This window comes from Python bivittatus, unplaced genomic scaffold (genome assembly GCF_059951505.1).
Source record: "Python bivittatus isolate LINGU-HERP-01145 unplaced genomic scaffold, Pbiv_v1 ctg000000_np1212, whole genome shotgun sequence".
In the NCBI taxonomy this organism is placed as follows: domain Eukaryota; kingdom Metazoa; phylum Chordata; class Lepidosauria; order Squamata; family Pythonidae; genus Python; species Python bivittatus.
Genome location: NW_028277028.1, coordinates 6,628,728 through 6,651,826, shown reverse-complemented (window position 1 = coordinate 6,651,826; position 23,099 = coordinate 6,628,728). Strand labels below are relative to the sequence as shown.

Genomic DNA, 23,099 nt, shown 5'->3' with positions numbered 1-23,099 from the left:
GCAAGAAGGGAGAGAGGAGATACGGTTCTCTTCCCTGAGGAAAGTTTTCAAAAGGATCGAGCCTTTCTCCCTCTCCCTCCTCCCCGTTTGCAACGTGTTGCAATTCCGTTTAGTGTCGTCCCGGTTGCCAAACCGCTGAAAGTTTGCCTCAACTTTGGAAGTCTTAAAGAAAGCTTTCCTCCCACCGCCCCCCCCCCCGGCCTCTTTTTCCTTCCGCCCACAACTGGCTGGGCAGCCTGTGGGGTTCGTGACGCAGCGTCTGAATTCTTAGAAGGCAGGGAGGGGCTTGGGGGGGCTCTCTTTTCTCTCCCATCTCCCCGTCTTCTTCTTCCATCACCTTCCCAACGGGAGGAGGGCTTGGAGTTGGAAGGCTGCTGCGCCCAGACGGCACGGCGACGGGGAGCCGGAGGACCCGAGAGGAGAAGGAGGAGAGAGGATCCCCAGCGCCTCGTCGGGCTCTCTTCCCCTCACCCCGTCCGATATGAAGCTTCCCAGACCCCCCTCTTCAACGCGGCCTCGCCTGCTAAGATGCGCCCTGGGCATCCTCTTCACCATTGAGGTCGGACTCTGCGCTCTTCCTCCAGGTATGCTCTTTGAGCAAGTCCCCTTCCCCCTCCCCCTTCCAAACTTGCGGTGCTTTGAGATGGGTGTGGGTTGTGGAAGAAGGCGATCGTAGCACACCCTGTATTTTTTGAAAAAAGGAGTAGGATCCCGAGTCCTCACCAATTTAGCAAATTTCCCCACCATTCCTTGGCCTTTTTTTTTGTTGGACAGTTGTAGGGCACTTGGGGGTGTGCCTGGGTTTGGCGAAGGAAGGAGAGACCTGAATGAAACCAGATGTGGCTTGGAATGGCAAAGGGAGGGGCACCGGTTGGCGAGATGAACGGGCTGTTTTTAAAACTTGCTTCTCTTGCCCCTCTCCAACAACAACATCAGCAACAAAAGCCATCTATAGTCGGAAGAGTTGCTTTGCAGGACATCCCAGCTGCATTTGAACACATTTTCTAAGAAGGGAAATTGGCGCTTGGAGCTGCAAGAATTGGGAATTTCACTCTGACAACTACAGTCCTGCTCTGCTACTCTCAGTGTGTCCAGACATAATAAAATGCAGATACACCACTTTGTGCCAGTTAGTCTTTCTAGAGAAGTCCAGCGTTGTCCACACACAAAAAACGATAGAGATTTATGCTGGATATGAAGGTAAACGAGAGAAATGGGTCCCAAGATTTGTATCAAATGCTCAGCGTCTATGTTTTCTTCTTGCCCCCCCCACTTTTGTTTTTTCTAGCCAAGTGGCGGCGGGGGGGGGGGGGAATTTAACAGACCAATCCATAGACAGGTCAATGGCATTTTGAAAAAATCTGCTTTTGCTCTCACTCCAGCATATTTCCTGGCCAATAAACCAAGTAAAAAGTAAAACAACAACAGCACTGCAGTGTGATACATGCTTAAAAGTAGCCATGATCTTGTTTGTTGCAAAGACCTTGAGAAAATACCAGGTAAATATATAATACAATTTAAAGGAATAGTGCCTTTAGCACTATTGGACAAAGCTGAGTTAAAATAGGAAGATATGAGTCAGAACTGAATCAGTGAATGTCACAGGAATTACTCTGTTTCAATCAGAAATTGCTATATTTGAGTGCAAATTTATAGCAAAACCAGTTGGTAAGTAAGTAATTAAGCTGATTGAAAGAGATAAGAAAACAAATACAGGTATTCCTTGGCTATGATGGCAATTAGAACTGGAATTTCCATTGCTAAATGATGCAGTCGTAAAGCACAACTTCACGTGACTGCATCACTTAGCGAGGACAATCTCAGCAGTCCCGGTTACTGGGTGTGCAGGTGCTGCAGAGTATGTGTGTGTGTGTGCCATGAGTGGGCGCTAGGAAGGGTGGGCAGGCTGGTTATCACACACACTTCTCCAGTACTCTATTCCCACTGTAGTCACTGTACTTATATGTTTCTCTTGAGATACCATATCCAACTCTTCCCCTCTCAAGTAAGAAAGTGGCCAGAAGCAGGCTCTTCTGCACAGCCAATTTTGCTTCTCTTGATAAATATTCATGTTACAAGAGGCCACATACTACCCATCACATTTTGCATGTCTTAAATTTTCTCCTGCATTTCCCCATATTTAGTAAATATTCTGGGCAAGGTACACAAATTCATCTACCTGCTGTAGTTTTTTGCCATTTACATACTTCTAATGTGATCACAATATTCCATATGCATTTAACCACAAATACATTAAGCAATCAAGGAGACATCATACATCCTTGTCTTACTTCCTGCTTAAGGTTGAACCATTTCCTAAGCATGGTTTGTTCTCAAATATGCTTTATTTCCATCATATGCCACTAGTGTAGCCTTCAGCAATCAACTTCACATTCATATACAACATTCCCTAATTCAACCCTGCTGTCTTTATCATATGCTTTCTCTAAATCTACAAATGAACAATTTATTTCTCTGTAGTAATGCGTTATACAGGTATATCACATCTAGATTACTAATATGTCCTGTATATGGATCTGCTATTGAAGTATTTGGCAAATTCAACTTGTACGAAATGTGGCTGATTTATTAATTGTAGCTAGATACTACAAGCAGTTACAGCATTGCCAAAACAGATCTCTTAGCTGTTGATTGATTTGTGAACCTGTTCAAAGTCCATTTATGAGTTGACCTCCAAGCTCCCAAATAACAGTTCCAGTTCACTTCCAGGGTCTATCTGGCACTGCAAAACCTTCAATGGCTTTGTGACTGTAAATATTTATTCTTTTGGCAAAAAATGACAGCCTTTTATAAAGATATTAACCCAGCAATGGCCATTGGATAATTCTGTATCTTCTTTCTATTTATGGCGACTAAATGATCATTACGGTTGCTAAAATTGAGTACATTTGTAAATCAAGATGTCATCCATAAGCACCAAAATGCCCTCCAGTATTTGTATTGTAGATATTTCCTTTTGAAGCAACCTGAGAACACTAAAAATCCTAAAAAGATAGTTTTATAAAGAAAAATAGATTAGCTGGTATAACAAATGTAGTTAATTTGGCAAAATCTAACTGTCAGGAAAAAACAGTGAGAATACTCAGGCACCTAAGTCACACAAGTGTGTTATCTTTAGGAAAGCATGGTTGTGTTCAACCTTAATTAATGCTGCATGTTATTTCAGAAAATGAAACATTTGTAATGATTATGTAAATGTGACCCAAAGTAATACAAGGAATCAGCTCATTACAAATCTTAATCTAGCAAATTAGTAATAAATGCATTTTCATTAGGCAGTGGAAGGCAGAGGGCAAATGGATTTTCCAGGGGAAGAAATTTCATAGTTCTGGTGCAGCTGTAGAAGATCCTCTTTCCTGTTACCTCAACCAACTGCATCTTAACCACCATCAAGATGTGAAGAATGTGAGATTTGCCCCGTTCGACAGAGAAACTCTCGTGACACGTGTGGTTCACAAAGAAGGTTTACTCATGCGTAATGTAGTAGTCACAAGCAAAGCCAGGACTGGCTTGGTACAATTGCATCACTTGTTATATTCCCCCCTTCCCGCGCTTTTTCCCGCCTCGTGATCGCGTTGCAGCTGTGGACTATTGGGCCCCAATGTCCCTCTTGATTGTTCATGATGGCAGGGTCGGTCAGAGTCCATTGTCCTTGATTGCCAGTCCCCCTCCGGCTGGGTTGGTCCCTCCCTGCTACGTGCAGACCCGCAGGTTCTGTGCTGCGTTGCGATCTTGTTTCGCTGCCCTGCGGCCCCGTTCCTTGCTTGCTCGCGCCGTTATCAGTTCATAGTTAAAAGCTTCCGCTGTGGTTTTCCTGTTTAGCTGGCCGCAGGTGGCTCGTTAATTAGCGGCGCTTTCGGTTCCTCTTTTCCCCGCTAGCTACCGCCGGTGGATTCCGCGTGGTCTGGTTGCGAGCTTCCCTGCAGCCCCGTGCTTCCCTGAAGCCTCGTGCTGACCGAACCTGACAAAGAAAAGCTACCTGTAAAAATAATTATTACAAGGATCATTCCTCCCCCCACCTTTCTGAGCTCAGGTTTTTAGGGACGTTAAAAGTAACCATCTCTTCAGTTTTACATGCAGATGATTCCAGGTTCATCTGCAGATTATCAGCCTGGAGAGCCACTCCCAGTCAGTACTAAACTAAAAAGACCAATGGACTTCATTGGAATAAGTCAGTTTGCTCTATTGCATCCAAAACAGATGCTGGTGTAGTTGTGATGAAATATGTGTTGTGTGCTCCTATATATAAGTGGTGTTGGCATGCTCCAAACTGGCGGAGGTTTCTTACTCTTCAAAAAGGTATGAGGGCAGTACTGGCATTAGGGAGATGGGGTGATAACATATTGCAAAGACAGTCAATCCGATATCCTAATCTGAAACCATGTAGGGCCTGTGTGGCCAACCCAAAACCTGCTGAGTGCAGGAAGCCTTCAATATATTCAGCAGAAGTTCAAGACCTCTGCCACAACATAATTTCACTGCCACCTGTCAGTTCTCCTGCAAATCATCCTCCTATAAAGCTTATGGCTAAACTACTTGGTAGGTATGTGTGAGCCCAATTATGATGGGAAGATGGTGTCAAAGGAAGGGTCGCCCTGCACAACATTCTTTTATGGAAAATTGTGTTCCTGGTACTCTGTTCCCTGTATAGCTGGCTTAGAATCATAGAGTTGGAAAAGACCATTTAGGTCATTGAGTCTAACTTTCTGTTCAGTGAAAGAACCCAGTTAAAGTATCCCCATGAAATTATTGCTTCTCCCCCAGTTGAATTGATTACCTCTCTGGTTAATTGGTTCCAATGTTGAATTGCTCTTATTGTTAAGAACTTGTTCTAACATACATTTGGAATAATTTTTCCTATAATTTAAATCAGTTATTATATGTCCTGTACCCTGGATCAATAGAGAACAAGTCTTGATCTTCTTCTGTAATACCTTTTCAGGTATATGAAGGTGTTTTCATATCCCTTCTCTTTTCTTCTCAAGATGAAACATTCCCAGTTCCTTCCATCTCTCTTGATAGGGCTTAGTTTCTATGCCTAATAATCTGTATTGCCATTTTCTGAATCTGTTCCAGTTTCTCTTAATTCTTCTTAAAGTATAATTCCGAGAACTGCACACCAATTTGTTGTAGAGTCTGGCCCAAGTAGATCAAAATTGAGCAACTTTTAGATTTGGAAATTCTGCTTCTATTGGTGCAGCCTGAAATTACATTGTGCATCAATAACTTTGTATTTATCTCTGTTAAATTATGTCATGTTATTTTTAGCCAATACCTTTAACTTATAAAGATAATTTTGAATCTTATTTCTATGGTATTAACTATCCATACACTTTTGGACCATCTGCAGATTTGATAAGCATTCCTTCTACCTCTTCATCCAAGTGCTCAAAATATGATTAATTAATTAAAAAGAGGTCAGGATAGGTTCTTGTGGCACTACACTTGCAACCACACTCCAGTTTGATGTTGAACCAGTAATAAGTATTCTTGAATTGTTTTGATCAGATATATGGACACTTAATTGTCATGTCTTCTAGCTTGCTAATCAGAATGTTGTGGAGTTCTTTGCTGAAATCAAATTATTGCAAAGATAGCATTTCCATAGTAGTTGATCAAAAAAAAAAAAAAAGAAGAAGAAACCTTTCCAGAGGAACTATGACAAATCCATGCTGACTTCAGATAATTAGCATACTGTTTTCAAGGTGTGGAAGCTTTCTGAAATTATAGTTACATCAGCTCTTCTACCAGTTTTAAAGAACACTGCATATCCCATGATTTTGCAGAATGATCAAGGCATATATTTGGAGCCCAAAATAAATGTTCATTAGTATCACTCTGTTTTGCAGTTTCTCTTGCTATTCGAGTATGACAATTCAAAGTGATTCATTTTCATGCATTTGTGGCATTCAGCAGGCTTAGCAAAAGCACACTACAGTATCCTCCATGCATGTTCTGTGTATATTATCACAGTGAATACATCTAGAGTCTTTCAACTGTTTTGATGCAACTTGATTAGGCGAAAGCTAATCTGACTTGATAGTCTCCCTGTTTCACCTCCATGAGCTGGGTTTTGTTTTAGCAATCTCTTGAAGCCCTATTAAGGATGTTTTGCCCTGGACCTGGTACTTAATGAGATCTGTGTTTCTTATCATCTGCACAATCTTCTCTAAGATTAAAGCAATTTTCACCTGTAGATTTTTGGAATAAAGCCTTGTCCAAAATGTCCACAACAGCCTGATCGTAGTAGTTTCATTTCTATTCTCTACATATGTATAATCATATGCTTTCTATTGCAGCTATCTTCTGTAATCCTCCACAAATTCCCTAAGTTTCTATGACCTTTGGTGGAAGCAAGCTCATATGAATTAGTATTCCCTTGGTCCAAAATACTCATAAAATTTCCAAGACCAGGAAATACTCATTCCTACCTGCAGCTACTGCAAACTCTAACCACCTCTTCATCCAAATTATAAAAATGTGGCCGCATGGTATAAACGACGGCACATAGCTAGACAGACAGAAAGTCAGAAACTATTTCAGTCATTGACCAATAAAAATACATTCAATAAAACAAACAAAGCAAAGTTAACCCCTAACATGTTGGCAACCTTTTGTGGGTGAAGTTTGCACATAATAGCTAGATTTATCCTGATTGTCCAACAAATAATGCAAATAAAAATTAACCAGAGTGCCTCGGAAATTTAGATAAAAAAGGGGTAATCAGCTGGTGGTGAATGTCCCTATAGAATTGACAATACAAAAGAACATGAGCTGTAGTTTCTATAGCACCCGTGTCACAGGGGCAGTATTGAGTTTCATATGGGGTTTTCCTATATTTCCCTTCCAAAACAGTTGTGGGGAGAACATAAAATTGGGCTAAAAATAAGGCTCTCCTGAATTTAGGAACTGTGATGTAATATAAATATGAAGCTGGTTTAGGTGCTAAAATCTGGTTATTTGTTCATTTTATGAGATTTTATGAGATTATGATACTCATAATATCTCATATTATGAGAAAAAGCAGCACTGTCTGTTTGACCTTCTGTATCTAAGATCCTTTGCTTTAATACGACCTAGCTTGGTCTGGCCCTAAATTTAAGATGGCCTCACTGGAAAAGCCGTAGTGGCTCAGTTTGTTTTGGATAATTGTTTCCCAAGAAGATTTGAAGTTTTCTGCCTGTCAGTCCACTGGGATTGTGGTGTAGTTTTAGCACAAGAAGCAAACAAGGCAGCAAGATATCTTGTGATTTTACATCCATGTGTAAAATTGTTAGGTATCTTATTTCTTATTCAGATGTTTCAACAGAACATGCCCTCAGATGGCAAGTATAATGCCAGTGAGATTCCATCTCTTCTCTCTCTCATTAAGACCAAATTATAACACATACAAGATTAGATGTTTCCTTATGAGCAAAAGTAGAATCTCAAGGTCTGGAAATGTTGAAATCTGCTGATGCCTTTCAATAATATCAGTTGACTGCTAGACTTGGCTAAGTTGCAAGAAAATTATTATCATTAGCTAATTTTAATATGGATATTTATATTTTTATTGTTTTTACTGTTTTGGATTTTAATTGTGAGCCTCCCAGAGTCACCCTCTGGGGGTGATGAGCGGCATATAAATTTAATAAGTAAAGATAAATAAATAAAGATATTTACTGTATGCATAGATTGGATTCACATTTACTGACTCCTGCTTCTCATTGAAGTACTGCATTTGGAACACAGTGGGTAACCTGAAAGATGCTTCTCAAAAATTTTGTTTGAATTCTTTCTAAGGTAATCATGCTGTTATATGGTCCTAATTGGGCCCCATATAGCAGTTGTGCTTGTGCTTTAGCTGCAAACAACTTAATTGCAGCAGGGATAAACTCTGTTCCTCTGGAAAAATAATAACTTTGAATAGCTGATGCAGATCTCTGTGCATTATGAGATAGGTGGGCATTTCTGCTTCCTGAAGCTTGAAAAAGCGTCCTTAAATATCTAAGATCTTAACCTGCTCAATGGGCTGCCCATCCAAGTTCCAGCTTCTCTCTTTTGGGCATTTGGAGAAAGTGAGAATCTTAGTCTAGGAGTAATTTATTATTAGTTCCTCCTCAGTACAATAATGCATAAGTGATTTCAAGGCTCTTTTAAGGCCAGTGGAAATCAGCGACAGAATTACTGTATCGTTGGCATACAGCAATAAATTGGTGTGCCTATGGGCCAATTTGGGAGGATGAAAAGTAGAGTTACTTAAGTGAAGAACTAATCAATTTATATAGTAATTGAATAAAACTGGAGCCAATACACATCCCTATCTAACTCGCCTCCTTACTGATATTTCCTTTGTGACATGTCCTTGATTACTGCACCTGACCTTCAATCTTGTATTCTCCTGTATTTTAATGAGCAGCAAAAGTACATGTTCGTCTGTTGTGATATTTTTTAATTTATGCCACAGTTTAGATCTAGATACTGTGTCAAAAGCTGACCTAAAGTCAATAAAGGGATTGTCCAAATTTGTGCGTATACTTTTCTCCTAGGTGTTACAGCACTATAGTATGATCTAACCTTGATCAACCTGCTCTAAACCCAGCCTGTTCATCCATCAGAATGTCTTCAGATTCAAGCCAGTCAATTAATTTATCCTGTAGATGTTTAGCGTACATTTTGCTGATCTGACGTAACCAACTAACTGAACAGTAGTTAGCCGGATCATCTCTTCTGTTCTTCTTATATATTGGTATTATAATAGCCAAGCCCGAGTCCTTTGGTATCATGGCCGAACAATCTATTGCTGTGAAAAGTGAAGTTAGCATCATTCCAGATTATTTTTTATTACTTCATAGTAATGAGATCTGAACCAGGGCCTTTCCCTGGTTTAAACTATTTAATTATATTTCTGATTTCTGAGCATAACACCAGGAGCCAATGGGAAAGAAAGGTCACATTCAACTCCAAATCTGCCAGGGAATATAGGGTAGCAAAATGGTCTTCCCAAATACTGGCTGGTATGTACGAATAAGGACTATAAATATTATTAGAAAAAAATGGGGCTACCAGCTTCCAGAACAGTGTTTCTCAACCTTAGCAACGTTAAACTGTGTGGACTTCAACTCCCAGAATTCCCCAACCAGCCATGCTCCAGAAGATGGCAGGGTTTTTTGCACTAGCAGCCACTATCAAGTGTTGCCAGGATACCCACATAGCATTCCTTTTTTTTTTTTTTGACATCAATTGTTTATACTGTTTTTTCAGTTTCACTAAATCAGGGATTGAACAAGAACCAGGATTCTCTTTGTATAGTTTAAAATAGCGGTTTAGAGAGTTCCAAGCTTCATGGCATTTGTGGTCAAACCAAACATGACGTGTTCTTGGATCATGCCTAATTGTGACAGGTTGAGGGGCAGTTAACAATGATTAAAACAGTTTGGTTAAGTTATTGAAATTAGCCAGTACAATATCATCTACCTATTACTGAATAGAAAGACTTGGCTTGTTCCCCTCTAACAAGGTTAGTGATTATTTCTGCTTGCTCAGATGTCCATTTAGCATGGATGGGGCAAAGATCATCAGCCACTGTTGCAACATGGCAAGAAGGTAAAAACAACCTATCAAAGATTTTCAGACACAAAGTAAAAGGAAAGTGGTCACTTTCAGGTCAACTGAAAATTGCAATCTTAAGATAGATAGGGAATTAAATTCTGAGAGATCCAACATAGTCTAACGAAGAGGGCTTAGAACCAGCCCAGCGGGTATACTTAGCTGGGTAATAATCACTAATAGACTCATTTAAAATTACCACGTTCAGTTTTATGAAAGTTTGGGCAAGGCAAAGCCCTCTATAATCACTGTATGCATCCTTAGACTGGCGGCATAAAATAGGGGATGTTGCTGCAAGGGATAAAGGCTGGCAGTGAAATTTAGCAAAAAGTGGTTTGTCATTTGCTCCAATTCTTGCATTAAAATTGTCAGCCAATATTAGATATACTGCAGGGCATGCAGTCATTAGATCTTCCATGTAAGTATCCATTTTATCCCATACATGTTTTATCTGTGATCTTGTGTGCAGGGTGGAATATACACATTAATCAAAGGAGTTGGCTCCTGTTGAAGTGAAGCATAACTGCCAATGTGTACCAGTCTAATGGTTGTGATCTAGTTATCTGAGCCTGTAGTGAGTAGATGTTAAAATACCTAACCCCCCCCAAAGCCTCCCATGACCTGCACCAGGCACAACTTCCAGTGTGATTGTCTTAAACCCCTCTACTAGCAATTTACCCACATCCTTTGTTTCCTGGAAAAAAAACTGTCCTGTAGCTGGAGATATACAGTATGCCAGAAATGATGGATCTGTACTTCTGTATTTCCACCCTGCAGTGTTCCAGGAAATGAGAGACGGGGAAGTAATCTTAGTTGAACACCATTCAGTTTGGGCAGGCAAAAGTATTGCTGTAGACGCTTCCTGGGAACCACTGGAGGCAGGGGTGGGGGTGGCGGTTTATATCCCACAGTTCCTGCACTGCCAACTGCTGCACTGGAGCAGCCTGTGTCAGACATCCGGGTGCCCCCTTTAATGAAGGGGGGAGGTGGAGGTGGAGGTGGAGTCCTGTGATTTGCGGGGCTGAGTTTGCATCTCCTGGTGGTGTATTCAAATCTTCAGTGACACAAACTGGTTGTCTGTCTAGTTGCCTGTCTTCAGGGGGTGGTGGAGATGGACTCAGTACTGCTTTTGCAGCCTTCTGTATAGGGCACAGAGACCAAATCAGTTAATGGGGCAGCTATCTTATGCACTGTGGTTAAAGTTTGCATAAGATCCTCTAACTTCATCAGTAAATCCTCCTGTTCACAGCCTGGCCAGGCTCCAAAGGTGTCAATTAATTCTGCCTCCAGCGGATCAGCTGCAATCTGTCCTCTTCTCTCTGCCTGAAATTGCTTATCTAAATAAGCTTCTCCCAAGGACAGGGCTGGTTTGTTATCTTTGCAACTGCCAGCCACCACTCCTTGATTCTCATTTAAAGGGCTGGCAGCATCTTGATGTAGTGACTCAAAAAGTGGGGAGATCTGTGTCCCACAAAATACATGCCTTGGAAATATTAAGAAAGTGGTCAGCGTGGGCTTCATTTTAAAAAGCATGCTTGGAATTAGACTGCTTAAATGTCAGTAGGATTTGCTTACAGCCCATCTTACTAGGAAGCCACTCCAGCAAATGTAAGTCAATTGCATAGTAATGACATCGAAGTAACTGGCTTAAGAATAACGTCCTACTTTCTTTGAACCCCACCGTCTGCTACAGAGTCTATTAAGGGTAATTTGTAGGTAAATCTGATTAGTTTGCAACATCATTTGTTTTGATTTTGATCTTCAACCCTTCCATGTCTCAAAAGTTGAAGGGCAGGGTTTTTTGGGGGGTGGAGGTTGGTCCCTTTTCTCAGTAGATTCAGCTTTAGAGTCTTTACTTTGGGTTACAGCAGCTTGATCATTTTTGGGCTCAGAGCTTTCTGCTTCAACAATCTGAGTTAATTTATTGTAAAAGGGCCAAGTAAATACATCAAGGGACTCTTTCAACAAATCCACTTCCACTTTTATTTCCGTTAGATAATCAAGAATTGATAGAATAGTCCACGCTGTCAGTAAGCTTTGCCTAGACACAAGGTCTGTAGTCTCGTTTTTGGAAATCTCTTCCTGACAGCTTTTTGTAGTAAATGCTGCAACCAAGCGTGCTGCAGCTGCTTCAGAAGAGGAAACTGTTATGTCTAAGGGGCCCAGGGAATTTGGTTCCCTGCTGTTGTAAGTGGGGAGGTCTACTACACTTTCAGCTTGTGAGTCCCAATCCAACACATCAGATCTATTTGAAGTGGACCCGGGGCTTGGTTTATTAATAATGCTAATGCTGGTGCGGTCATTACTTACATTATCTTCTTCAGCTGCCTTCTTTTTAAATTCCATGAGATCATCTATTTTTTGTTGCTTGGATGGTTTGGACAATGTCTGCATGCCAGAATTCGTTCTTTGTCGTTTCTTCCTCTTTCCCATGCTGTAATTTTCTCTTGATGGTAAAGTATAAACAGTTCTCACTCAGTTTGTTTGAAGATTAGTCGTATACAGTTGTGCACCTGATAAGTCTATATCTATATGTCAAAAGGCTCATGACTAGATTGCTCCTTCTTCTGTACAGGTAGTCCCGGGTTAAGAATGCCCGGGTTACAGACAACCCGTCGTTAAGAAAGGAGCCTATTGTAGCAAAATTTGAGTTAAATACACAGTGTTTCGAGTTAAATACATGGTGGTTCAAGTTCATTACACAATACTACTTATACAGTATTATACATAATACTGTTCCGGCTTATATACAAATTCAACTTAAGGACAGACCTTGGGAACGGAACTCGTTCTTAAACTGGGGGCTACCTGTAATCAGTCTGATAGCAGTCCTGTACCTAAAAATCTCTGCTTTAGCCAGGGCATGCAGCAGGTTGTATTAAAGTCAGAGGCCTTTGATAGGAAAAATCTTGACATGATAGGCCAGAGAATTGAAGGACTTCTCACTGCAGGTGGTAGTTCTGGTTATATATGGAAAGCTCTGAATTTTGCATCTTGCTGCCTCCTGTCTTTCCTGGATTCTCCCTTTCCACACAAGGTATTGCCCATCTTCTTACACTCATTGATTAGGATCGCATTCCAGGATTGCATATGCTTCACCTAGGCCAAGTGTTGTCAATAGCCTGGGGGGTGGGGGCTGCATTTTAAAAAAAGAGCCCTCAGGGATGGTAGTCAAGCTGAGATTTTGGAATATTGCTAATTTTCCCAATCAAATTTTCACCTGATTGCTTCTTTCTAGCAGAAACAAAGGTTTTTTGAGACACCAACTGTAAATATAATTTATGTTATATAATGTTACTTTGTTTGGCTTCTCTTGAAAATATTCTTCTGTCCTCTGGCAACAGCGTTGGCATGGCATGCAATATTTTTATCTGTTATTTCAAAGTTCTAACCTTTAAAAATGGACATATTTTCGTTGGGAGATATGAGAAAACCTAATGATAACTGATTTTCTAGAAGATTAAAGATAAATATTTACAAGAATTTTTTTCTGTAAGTTCGTGTTTTCTTCAGTTGCTGCTATAAAGAGCATATAGTTATTGAAAGTAAATGTGGAGAGAAAAATGAGTGTCTATTTTAAAAATGAAACAGATTTCAGGGATTATGCAAAAGTAAACAAGCTTATCCTTTTTTATTAAAAATAGGATTTAAATTTGATTTAAATTTACATTTTAATTTAACAAGTTGCAGCATTCTATCATTGTTTTATTAAATACTTAGCTTAGACATTAATTTTTAAAAGTGATTTCTTTATTTTTTACCTAATCCTAACCCCAATAAATTCATTCATTTGATTAATGGTTAGCGATGTTGCACAGATGAATCTATCATTTTAGGAGATTATGGTATTGCAAAGTTGGAAAACTCCTGGCCTAGGCAATTTTCTGAGGTGCCCTTGTAGCTTTTGGTTTTCATTCCTACAAGAAAGCCAGCTTTGTTCTGCTTGAATGAATCGTAATGCTGTTACTCCAAGCTGATGAAGGTGGGAAATGCAGATGAGCTTTAACTGATTTTTGTTTAAGTTCAGGGGTATGAATGGAAGGATGAACAGTTCCCTGTTAATTTTCATTAGGAAAAGGGGAGGAGAGAATGCCAAATAATTTAAGGAGAAAGGCTTTTGCTTTTTGGTGCCAAAGGATATGTTTTTAGTTGTGAATGATTAACTTACATGTGAGTTGGAAGATGGTTTAATGCCTGAAAGAAATGACTGTGAAGAATGATGGGGGTGGGGGGGGGCAGAGAGAAGCTATGTAATCTGTTCTGTACGCCTTTGCCTTTCATGCTTGTGTGAGAGAGAAAAGACTGAATGTATTCAGTGGAAACACATTCCCACTGTCAGCAGGGAAGCTGGAAGGAGATTGCTGAGACCATTCCTATCAAGAGGGCAGCATCAGGTTTCCAGGCCAAAAGGCTCTTAGGCTTAGAGTTTCTGTCCTGAAGAAGGGCCCAGGCCTGAGTAATGGCAACAGAAAGTTGTCTGTTCTCTTGGTCTCCAGAAAATCTCATGAAATATAGAAACACATTTTCCCCCCCATAAAGATACTTAAGAAAGGATAGGTTTACAGTAGTTTAGGAGCACTGCATATTCTCTCCTCTATGGACTCTATGCATATTACCTTCCTTTGTTAGGCAGCTTTGAGTTTATGTTCCTCTTTCTTCCTGAGCAAAGACGAGAGGAAAACCAGCAGAGGAATCTTCCAGAAGCTCCCGCCCATTTTAACTCTCTTTTAGAGCTGCTCCTAGAGGAAGACATTAGGTCTGGCTACCTTCCTGGAGTGATCAGCCATCAACTTGTCTAGAAGATGACTTAGAATATCCATCTCTCTTTACTGGTATGTAAGATTGAGAAGCAGAATACTGTTGTGGATGATCTAAACAAATGTCTTTAGTGGTACTCTGTCCCCCAGCCCTTTCTCATCCTGCTATGGGAACTGAATTCAAGGATGGGGGTGATTGGAAAGATGATGGATTGGAGAGGATGTTTCTTAGCAGAGAATTCAGTAGATTAGAACAGAAATTTACTGAGCCACAATATTTTTCTTAAATTTGATGATGTGTTAAACCTCAAGAAACTGTTTTCCAGTGCTAAAGTGGACATTGCCCAGGGAAGATCACACCCTCTATGCCAGTGTTGTCCAAACTTGGCCACTTTAAGATGAGTGGACTTCAACTCCCAGAATTCCCCAGCCAGCCATGCTGGCTGGGGAATTCTGGGATTTGAAGTCCACTCATCTTAAAGTGGCCAAGTTTGGACAACACTGCTCTATGCATATGGGAGAGAAATACAAATTTTCTGAAACAAGGGGCATGGAGAACAGGGGAAAATTGCCCTGCATGTGCGAAAACCTCAGTCCAGATCAAGCTATTGTTTCTTTACTTTAGAGCAGTGTTTCTCAATCTCAGCAACTTCAAGATGTGTGGAGTTCAATTCCCAGAATTCCCCAGCCAGCATGTCCACACATCTTAAAGTTGCCGAGGTTGAGAAATACTGCTTTAGAGCAAAGAGTGAGGCAGTTTCATGCTGTAGAATTGATTCTTCAGTATAATTTCAAGGGAAGAGGATGGGATTATCAGGCTATTCTTTCTTCTGATCTACTAGTTTCTAGGGGCTTCCACTAGCCTGATCCTCACTACCAAGCTCTTCAGTCTGTGATCCCCAAATGTCTCTCTAGGTGACCTTAAAGAGTAATAAAAATAGAGTTATGTTGGGGCTTTGGTACATTCTCTTTCTACATTACCATACATTTACATGAATAAATAGTAAAGATAGTATAGATCATAACACTGTGTTTTGAAAATGTGTAAGTTTATGCATGGATCTTTGGATTCTAGTCAAAATCTGGGACCTCAGAGGTATGTTACAGACTGACAGTTAACATAAAGCAGGTTTTACAAGAGGACTTGGGAGTTGCTGTGAGCCTTCTTTTCAGGAACGTGCTTCAGATCTTTTTACACAATGGTTGGGTTCATACAATATGCTAACTAGGCTAAAAAAGGTTAGATAGCTTATTGTTCAATTTACTACAGGGCCCCAGATCTTGTGGTATTGGGTGAACAAAGTTGTCCTATGAAGCCATAATACAGCTTTGGCATAGCCTGCCTGCCTGCCCTCCCTCCCTCCCTGGACAGGGAAAATTGCTGTTGCTGGCATTTGCCTCCATATTATGGGATGACAATGGGGAGATAATGTATTCATTCCTATTTCCTTTGTGAATAATTTAACAGCTTCAGTTGGCTCATGATGCTAAGTACCTATCAGTATTATTCTTCTGTAGTAGTACATATTTTTTATCCACTTGTTTGATAACATTCAACTTCAATATAATTTAATAGGTTTTCTAAATTGCTGAATCAGGACCTAAACTATAGCAACAACTTTACTTGTCTCTTATAATATTAATCTAATTACTTGATTAAATGGCATATTTAATAACTCTTCTAGTCATCCATTTCCAAGTGATATCACTTGGTTTGTTTTGACAAAGAGGCAAGATAGACTTTATTTTAAAGGCAGGGAGAATACTGGCTGTACCATTTTGATGGTAATTTGCATACAAAACCTTAGTACTCAACATTCTGCTGTCCCTTTTCTACTACCTTCAGGACACCTCTTGATTTTATGTTAAATTTCCATAATATTGAATGGGATTCCTATGTTCCTTTTTCCCAAAGAAGGCAAAGGAATGCTGAATGGATGCCTCCTATGAGAGAAAAGGAACCTCTTGAATCCAATCTATTCAACTGGCTAATTTCTACCTGTGGCATATAATCCTGTCCATTGCTCCTTCTCTTTCATTTTTCCTCAGTTTTCTCATTTTCCTTTACTTTCATTATCAGGTTTTCCAGATTCTCTTCATTTAATTTGAGACGTTCCATTACTTCCTTCGTTTACAACCTGTTCTTCACTCCCAAAGCTTCTAATCTGTTGTCAACTATCCATGCACTCTTGTCACTTTCTTTACTTCTTCCTTTTCTTTCAACTCATCTTTTCAAAAACTCTAAATTCATTCTGTTTCTATAACTTATACATTATTATATTATTATATATCTGAGATGTTTTTTTCTGTTCTGTCTTTATGCTTATCTGCATGAACTTTATCTGATCTGCTGTTCTCATTATATATATAAAACAAAATCTGAACAAGGAAAAAGAGAAATGTAGCTTAATCATGTTATTTTGTCATATCTAAAATAAAGGAAATCCAAACAGTGGGGAAAACAGAGAAAAGTGAATCATTTTGCTGAGTTTGTTCTAGTCAAAAATTTTAGTATTCAGTGTTCTTGGCCTATCAAACATATAATTAAATTCATTCAGTATATTATCTTTTTTCCTCTATAGAAAGAAAACATTGTAGCTAATTGCATCCAATCTGAGGCCGGTTGTATTTGGTCCACATCCAGCAGCATATTTCTACTTGGATTCTTATATGTGATTCTGGGGAGATGATGAAAAGTTATATTTGGATTGGAGGTGTCAGATCCTTGGATTCAGGCCTTCCAAACATCATCCCCCAAAGTGGGTTCCAAGTAGTGCCAGGTTTGAGGTCACCCAGGCAACTCAACTGGGTATTCCTGATGCCGATGTTGGCAAGGTGGGTGGCAGTGCTGCGTTGAATAGCAACAAAGATGAAACAGCATTTCATCTGAGCAAAGTGATTGCAGCTGCCAATATCATAATTTCCCCATGATGTCTCTGGGCTCTTTTTCGGGAGCCAAGGGCACTGTGGAAAAAAATATGTTAGTGGTAGCTGTAGTTTCTTCACCCTGGTATTCCTCATATGATACATTTTAATTAAGTAAAATAGGTTGGTGCCTATCTGCAACTCCTGCATTTAAGCCCATCATGCTTTCTGTGCATGCTGAGCCTGCTAGAGCCTGGCTTTCCTGCTCCCGCAGGGCATCCAATGGAAAATTAAGTCTGTTTGCCTGACATCCTTCAGAATTTTGATCTCCCTTGAGAACAGCAGCACCTCACTCAGTATTTTCATTAGAATATTAATCAGGATAAGATTATGATGCAGTTCTGCAGAATATCATACTTAATTGCCTTGAGGCAGAGCAGCTGTCCTGTAAACTTCCATCAGGGAATTACCATCCAGCTGTCTAGAAAAGAGAATGGTATTTACTTCCTTGATCATTTTTTATAGCAGTATCAGTATTTGTAGCAAGAGAATTTGCTGTGGAAGTGAGTCTTTTCAATGTTCAAGTTAATATGCCCAAGCCAGGAAGTTTCCTTAACAAATAACACCCTTCCTCCACCACTACTTTGGCATGGCCTATCACATTTTTACACTGGTCTCTCTAGGTTGGTGTTAAAACTAATGATTGTGAGAATTTAACTTCATAGAAATTATGCTGCCTTTAGGAGCCATCCAATTCTGAGATGCTACTTCTCAGGGGCATCAAAAACGTTAAGATGGTTGTGGTGACCGCACAATTGAAACCTCGCCCTTTATATGTATATCACACATATATGAAAAGGCGTGTGGGGGGGTGATTTTTGTGGCCATGCCTGGCATCTTGACTGTTTTAACTCCCTCCCCCCAATAATGGATGCCCCTGCCACTGCTCTCAGCAGTGAAGTGCTTTCAAATTTCCAGGTAAAATGATAAGGCGATAAGGTGGCAAAATAACAAGGTGATAAGGTGATAAGACATGTTACCAGAGGTTTGCCGGTCTTGGCTGAAATACAAAGGGAGAGAGAGTGGGAGAAAGGGGAAGGAAAGGAAAGGAAAGGAAAGGAAAGGAAAGGAAAGGAAAGGAAAGGAAAGGAAAGGAAAGGAAAGGAAAGGAAAGGAAAGGAAGTGCAAACAACTTCTCTGAAGTACAGCCTTCCCCAGCCTAGCGTCCTCCAGTTGCATGACTCTTCCGCTCCTTTCATCCTCAACAAATAACTATTCCTACCATCTCTGAAAGGCATCAGGTTGGCACAGGCTGCTGTACCTAACTGACTTTGTTCAGGGCCTATGACCTTTTTTGTTTAATCTTGTTTATTTAATTTTGATTCTTGGGTGTAAATGGTGGCCCAGTTAAGAATTGTAGAAACTATTCTGCATTCAAATTAAATAGATGATAATTGTAATAATAATGTCCATGTCTAGTTCCTCCCATTCCTGTAACTTGGACTTGAAGGGAATGGAACAATATTATATTTTGGGAGTTATAGAATTTTCCTGAGCGGACATCTGAAATTCAGACAAGAAACCAGCCAATGGCTCTACTTGAGTAAAAGGTGGGGGGCATTCTCTTACCTGTTGAGTATAGAGGCCAGTGGCCATATATAGTCAGATTTTGCAGCAAGGAAGGTCTACAATGCAACAGTCCTAAAGAGAGGGCTAATTACATGAGGAGCAATACAGACTCATTCTTTTGGGTGTGTCCATGCTTGCTCTTGTTGCCCTTCATCTGTTTGTTAAAGTTTTCATTTCCATGTTTCCCTTCAAAACATGAGTTTTACTACAGTAGTTCAAACAAGCAATAGAAACATGTTCCAAATAGACCCAAGATTTAGTGCCTTTACTATCCAGGTAACTGATCACTATACTGTACTTCTTTTTTTCTCTTCAGCAAAAGGTTGTGAAACTTTTTGGGAGCTGTAATTTTCTAAGTTCTGCAAGTTGTAATTTTCCAACTTTAGCCCTTTGTTTTTAGAGTAAGTTGATCTTTTTTTGTTTGTTTTTTTGGCTAACATGCACTTTTTGCTGACTTAGCTTACTATGACCTGAAAGTTTCTAAAACCACAAAGCTAAGAATATAGAGCAAGCTGGGCAAAACTAACTCTTCCCAGAATGTGCTGTCTGCCTTTGTTTTGGGGGAGTTGATGTTTCTCTTTTTGCTGCTTAGAAAAGAGATCTTAAGTGCTTAACTTTTAAAAAATGGTGGTGTCTCGGAAGTCATATTTTCTGAGCTGAAAGCATGTTAGCAGCCAAAGATCCTGCTAAGAATTTTCTTAAAAAAAAACAAAAAAAACCCCAGTTTGGGATAACAAAGTTAATCATAGCATTGGTCATCACTGGGAATTTGAACCAAAAGAGCAACTAAAGCATTCTGCAAGTATATAATTATTCACAATCAGAGTACTGTATATCGTTTTGTCCCTACTTTCAGAGACTGACTTGGTCATTCCTTACAGAAATGTTTGATTACAGATGTGGGGCTATTGAATCCAGGATTTCCCACATCAAGGCTCTATTCCATATTTATTGTCTGCCTCTTTTTTCCCCTTCTATTTTAATGTTATAAATCTTGATACATTGTATTATTTCAATGCAAATTTCAATGCAGTAATATTTATGTAATATGATTAAAAATTATGAACTTTTTATTATTTAGAAAGTTTAAAGTATTGAAGATAAAAAGAGAAAAGTAAAAATTATATCAGTATTAATTGCAATTAGGATATCAATATTACAGATATAAGATTATTTGACTTTTCATCCAAAGTTAATTATAACATAAAAAAGAACCGCTGCAATTCACATCAAAATTGATATATTTGAATATATTTATCTAACTATATTAATAAATTTATCTGCATAGAGATAGATAAATCATATTTATTCACCATTCAAAAGAGACAATAAAAAATCTAAAAAGGAAACAAAAAGACCAGAACACATCTTCTCCAGCAGTCAACACCCAGATAAGCAGGGATTAACACCAGACAAACAAGCCGAAAACAATACCCCAATCAAAGAACTACCACGGAGAACACCAACAACAACACTGGCAGGGCAAGCTACTATATATAAACAGGGAGCACACCCCATACTCACTAGCACTGATAATGTTATCTAGTTGGTAATGAAACGTTGGCAAGCAAATAACCAAGCTCAGAGAGCACCAAGGACTCCACAGTTCAACTCTCAGCTATATATATTCTCTTCTATTGGATATTTATATACTTTAACAAAAATTAAAATACCTAAAAAGTATGAAAAAAAGAAAAAAGTATGTATAATAATAATAATAATAATAATAATAATAATAATAATAATAGAAAAACCATTGATTTCTGACTCCCTCTTTTTGTACATTTGCTGATCTGTGATATTTGTAAGCATTCAAGCCCCCTTAAAACCGTACTGTAAGTGGTTATATTTACTCATGCTGCGTGATGTATTGTATGTATGTGAAACATTCTTGCTTAAATTTAGTTAAACTTCTATTGTGTAAGTAAACTGTTAGTTTTGCCATTGCTGCATGTTCTCCAAGTTTAAGTTCCCAATCAGATATTGTTGGGATTTGTTCTGTTTTTGTATCATATTTATGTAAGAGTTTATATATACACACCTTAATTGGTGTTGCTGATTTTATATGAGAGTTTCAATTTTTTTTCCTCAATATCCCTCCTTCCTTTTTGAGATCTGATTTTATCCTTCCAGCTGTTTGTAAATACATCAACCATGGTATATCCCAGCCTTCACTAATAGTTCTAGCTGTGTTTTTAATTTGCTTGTAGAGTCTGAGTAAACCTACATGCATATGCAATTACATTTTTCTTGCTGTAATTATCTCCACCGTGAAAAGCATTTGAAGGAGAAGCTGGGGTGAAATTGTTGGGCTTATTATTGTATTCCCTTTATAGCATTCCATACTTTTATCAAACTTTGTCTGATAATATGTCCTTTTAAGTTTTTATCCTCCTTTGTGTCTCTGTACCATAAGTACCTATGAAGTCCATTGGCTAAACCAGCTCCCTCCAAAATTGCCATTCTACTACTTAGGTATTTTATCCATTCTGTTATCCGTGATAGGCACCTTGCTTTGATACAGTTTTAGATCTGAAATGGTGAGGCCACCTCTCTCTTTGGAATCTTGTAAATTTTTTTGTTTAACTCTGGGTCTTTTCTAATTCTGTATTAATTTACTAACAGTTTCTTGCCATATTTATTGTCTGCTTCTGACTCAATGCCAAGGCCAAATTTAGATGGCTTCATCTGTGAGGTACTTTTGGATGTGTGTCAGGTATCTGTATTTGGACCTTCAGTAGCTATAGTGGCATTTGTTGTTGTTGTTCTTGTTGTATCCTTCTCTTTAATTTGTATTTTCTTAGATTCTGGGACATTTCTCATCTATAGCAGTGGCCTGCAGAGCTGCTTGGAGACAAAGGACTCTTTGGTGAAAATTTCAAAGATCTGTAACACAAGTCTTCCTGCTCAGAAGTGGAAATGGGTTTCCCGAAATCGGCTTTTCAACATTGGAACCATGCAGTGCTTGGGAGTCTCCTGGAAGTCTGCAAACAGCAGTGCTACCACCCATGCATTGGCCACTTATGAATGTGACCGTGAATCTGTCAACATGCGGTGGAACTGTCGGAGTCTAGGGGACCAGCTTTCCCAGTATTTGAGCTCCAGGTTGGGGAACTGGTCACTGACACCAGCTGAGAGAGGTGACCAGGCTCGTGGGGGCCAATGGAAGATCTATGGCCATGATGAAGATTTGTGCTCTAGGCCATACTCTGGTAAAACTCACATTATAAGACTGAAAATTAACATTGTTGTTTCTTATCATTGCTGGTGTCATACTTCAACATTTTATTCTGCACCATCCAAATTTAGTATCTTTTTTTGGATGTTTTTATTAAAATTATTAGCAATAAATAATATTAACGGATATCACTCTCAGGAGTACATGCAAATACCAGAACAGGCTTATGAGTTCAAGTTATGTAATTTAGCATTTTTACTCCAGTAACCAACCAGCTAGCTGCTTTTGCATCTTTGAAAGTAGAGCCGGATGATGATAGACAGCACTAAACTTTGATTGTCCAAGCATTGTCAGAACATTGCTATAGCAATTAAAGCTAACAGCAGGGATGGGTAATTTCTGGACTTCTGAATGTTCCCAACGTCCCTTACCCTTAGCTCTGCTGGCTAGAGCTATTGGGAACTGCAGTTTAGCAATATCTGTAGGGTTTATAAGCAGCCAGTCCTCGCTATCTGACTTAGATGATAACGTCCATACTTCAAACAAAAAAATCTTTAGCAAAGGTAGTCTATATTGGTTATCATAACAGTATGTTATTAATTAGTTTATACAGTAAATTCTTACATATATTGTATGAGGAAAGTCTCGTACGGTCCACCTTGGACCTATTAGTTATCTAATTATGAGCAATATTTTGTTGCTAATTCAATATAAACCTGAGAAAGCAAATATGGAAATGTTGCCATTTCTCTGGTCATAGCTTTCCTTGAGAGACAAACAAAATACAAAACCAATAATCTCCTGCCTCCTTTCATTCATTTTTTTCAAACTGAAATGGAAAGAGAATCCATCATAAATTTCAGTTGTTCTCTACAACAGTAATTAAGAATTTACAACAGTAGAATTACTCTACAACAGTAATTAAGAATTTTTGCTCAAGGATGCTATCAATCATATTTTAATCTGCTAGAATAATACTTTAAGAAAATATGGGCTATCTTATTAAATTCTAGTTATGATAGTATAGATATTCTAAAATTCCTACCATTCATTTTACAGGT

General features: G+C 39.1%; 1 protein-coding gene across 2 annotated transcripts in view; it reads left to right on the top strand.

The window, feature by feature from the left end:
- The first annotated feature begins 220 nt into the window (after positions 1-220).
- Positions 221-23,099, top strand: part of MRC2 (mannose receptor C-type 2) — an 83,664-nt gene continuing 60,785 nt past the window's right edge. For both annotated transcript variants that reach the window (XM_088141666.1, XM_088141713.1), the window contains exons 1-2: positions 221-584; positions 21,665-22,072. In XM_088141666.1, the coding sequence (XP_087997792.1) occupies positions 482-584; positions 21,665-22,072 (511 nt within the window). In that variant the 5' untranslated portion in view covers positions 221-481. The remainder of the gene's footprint in view (positions 585-21,664; positions 22,073-23,099) is intronic.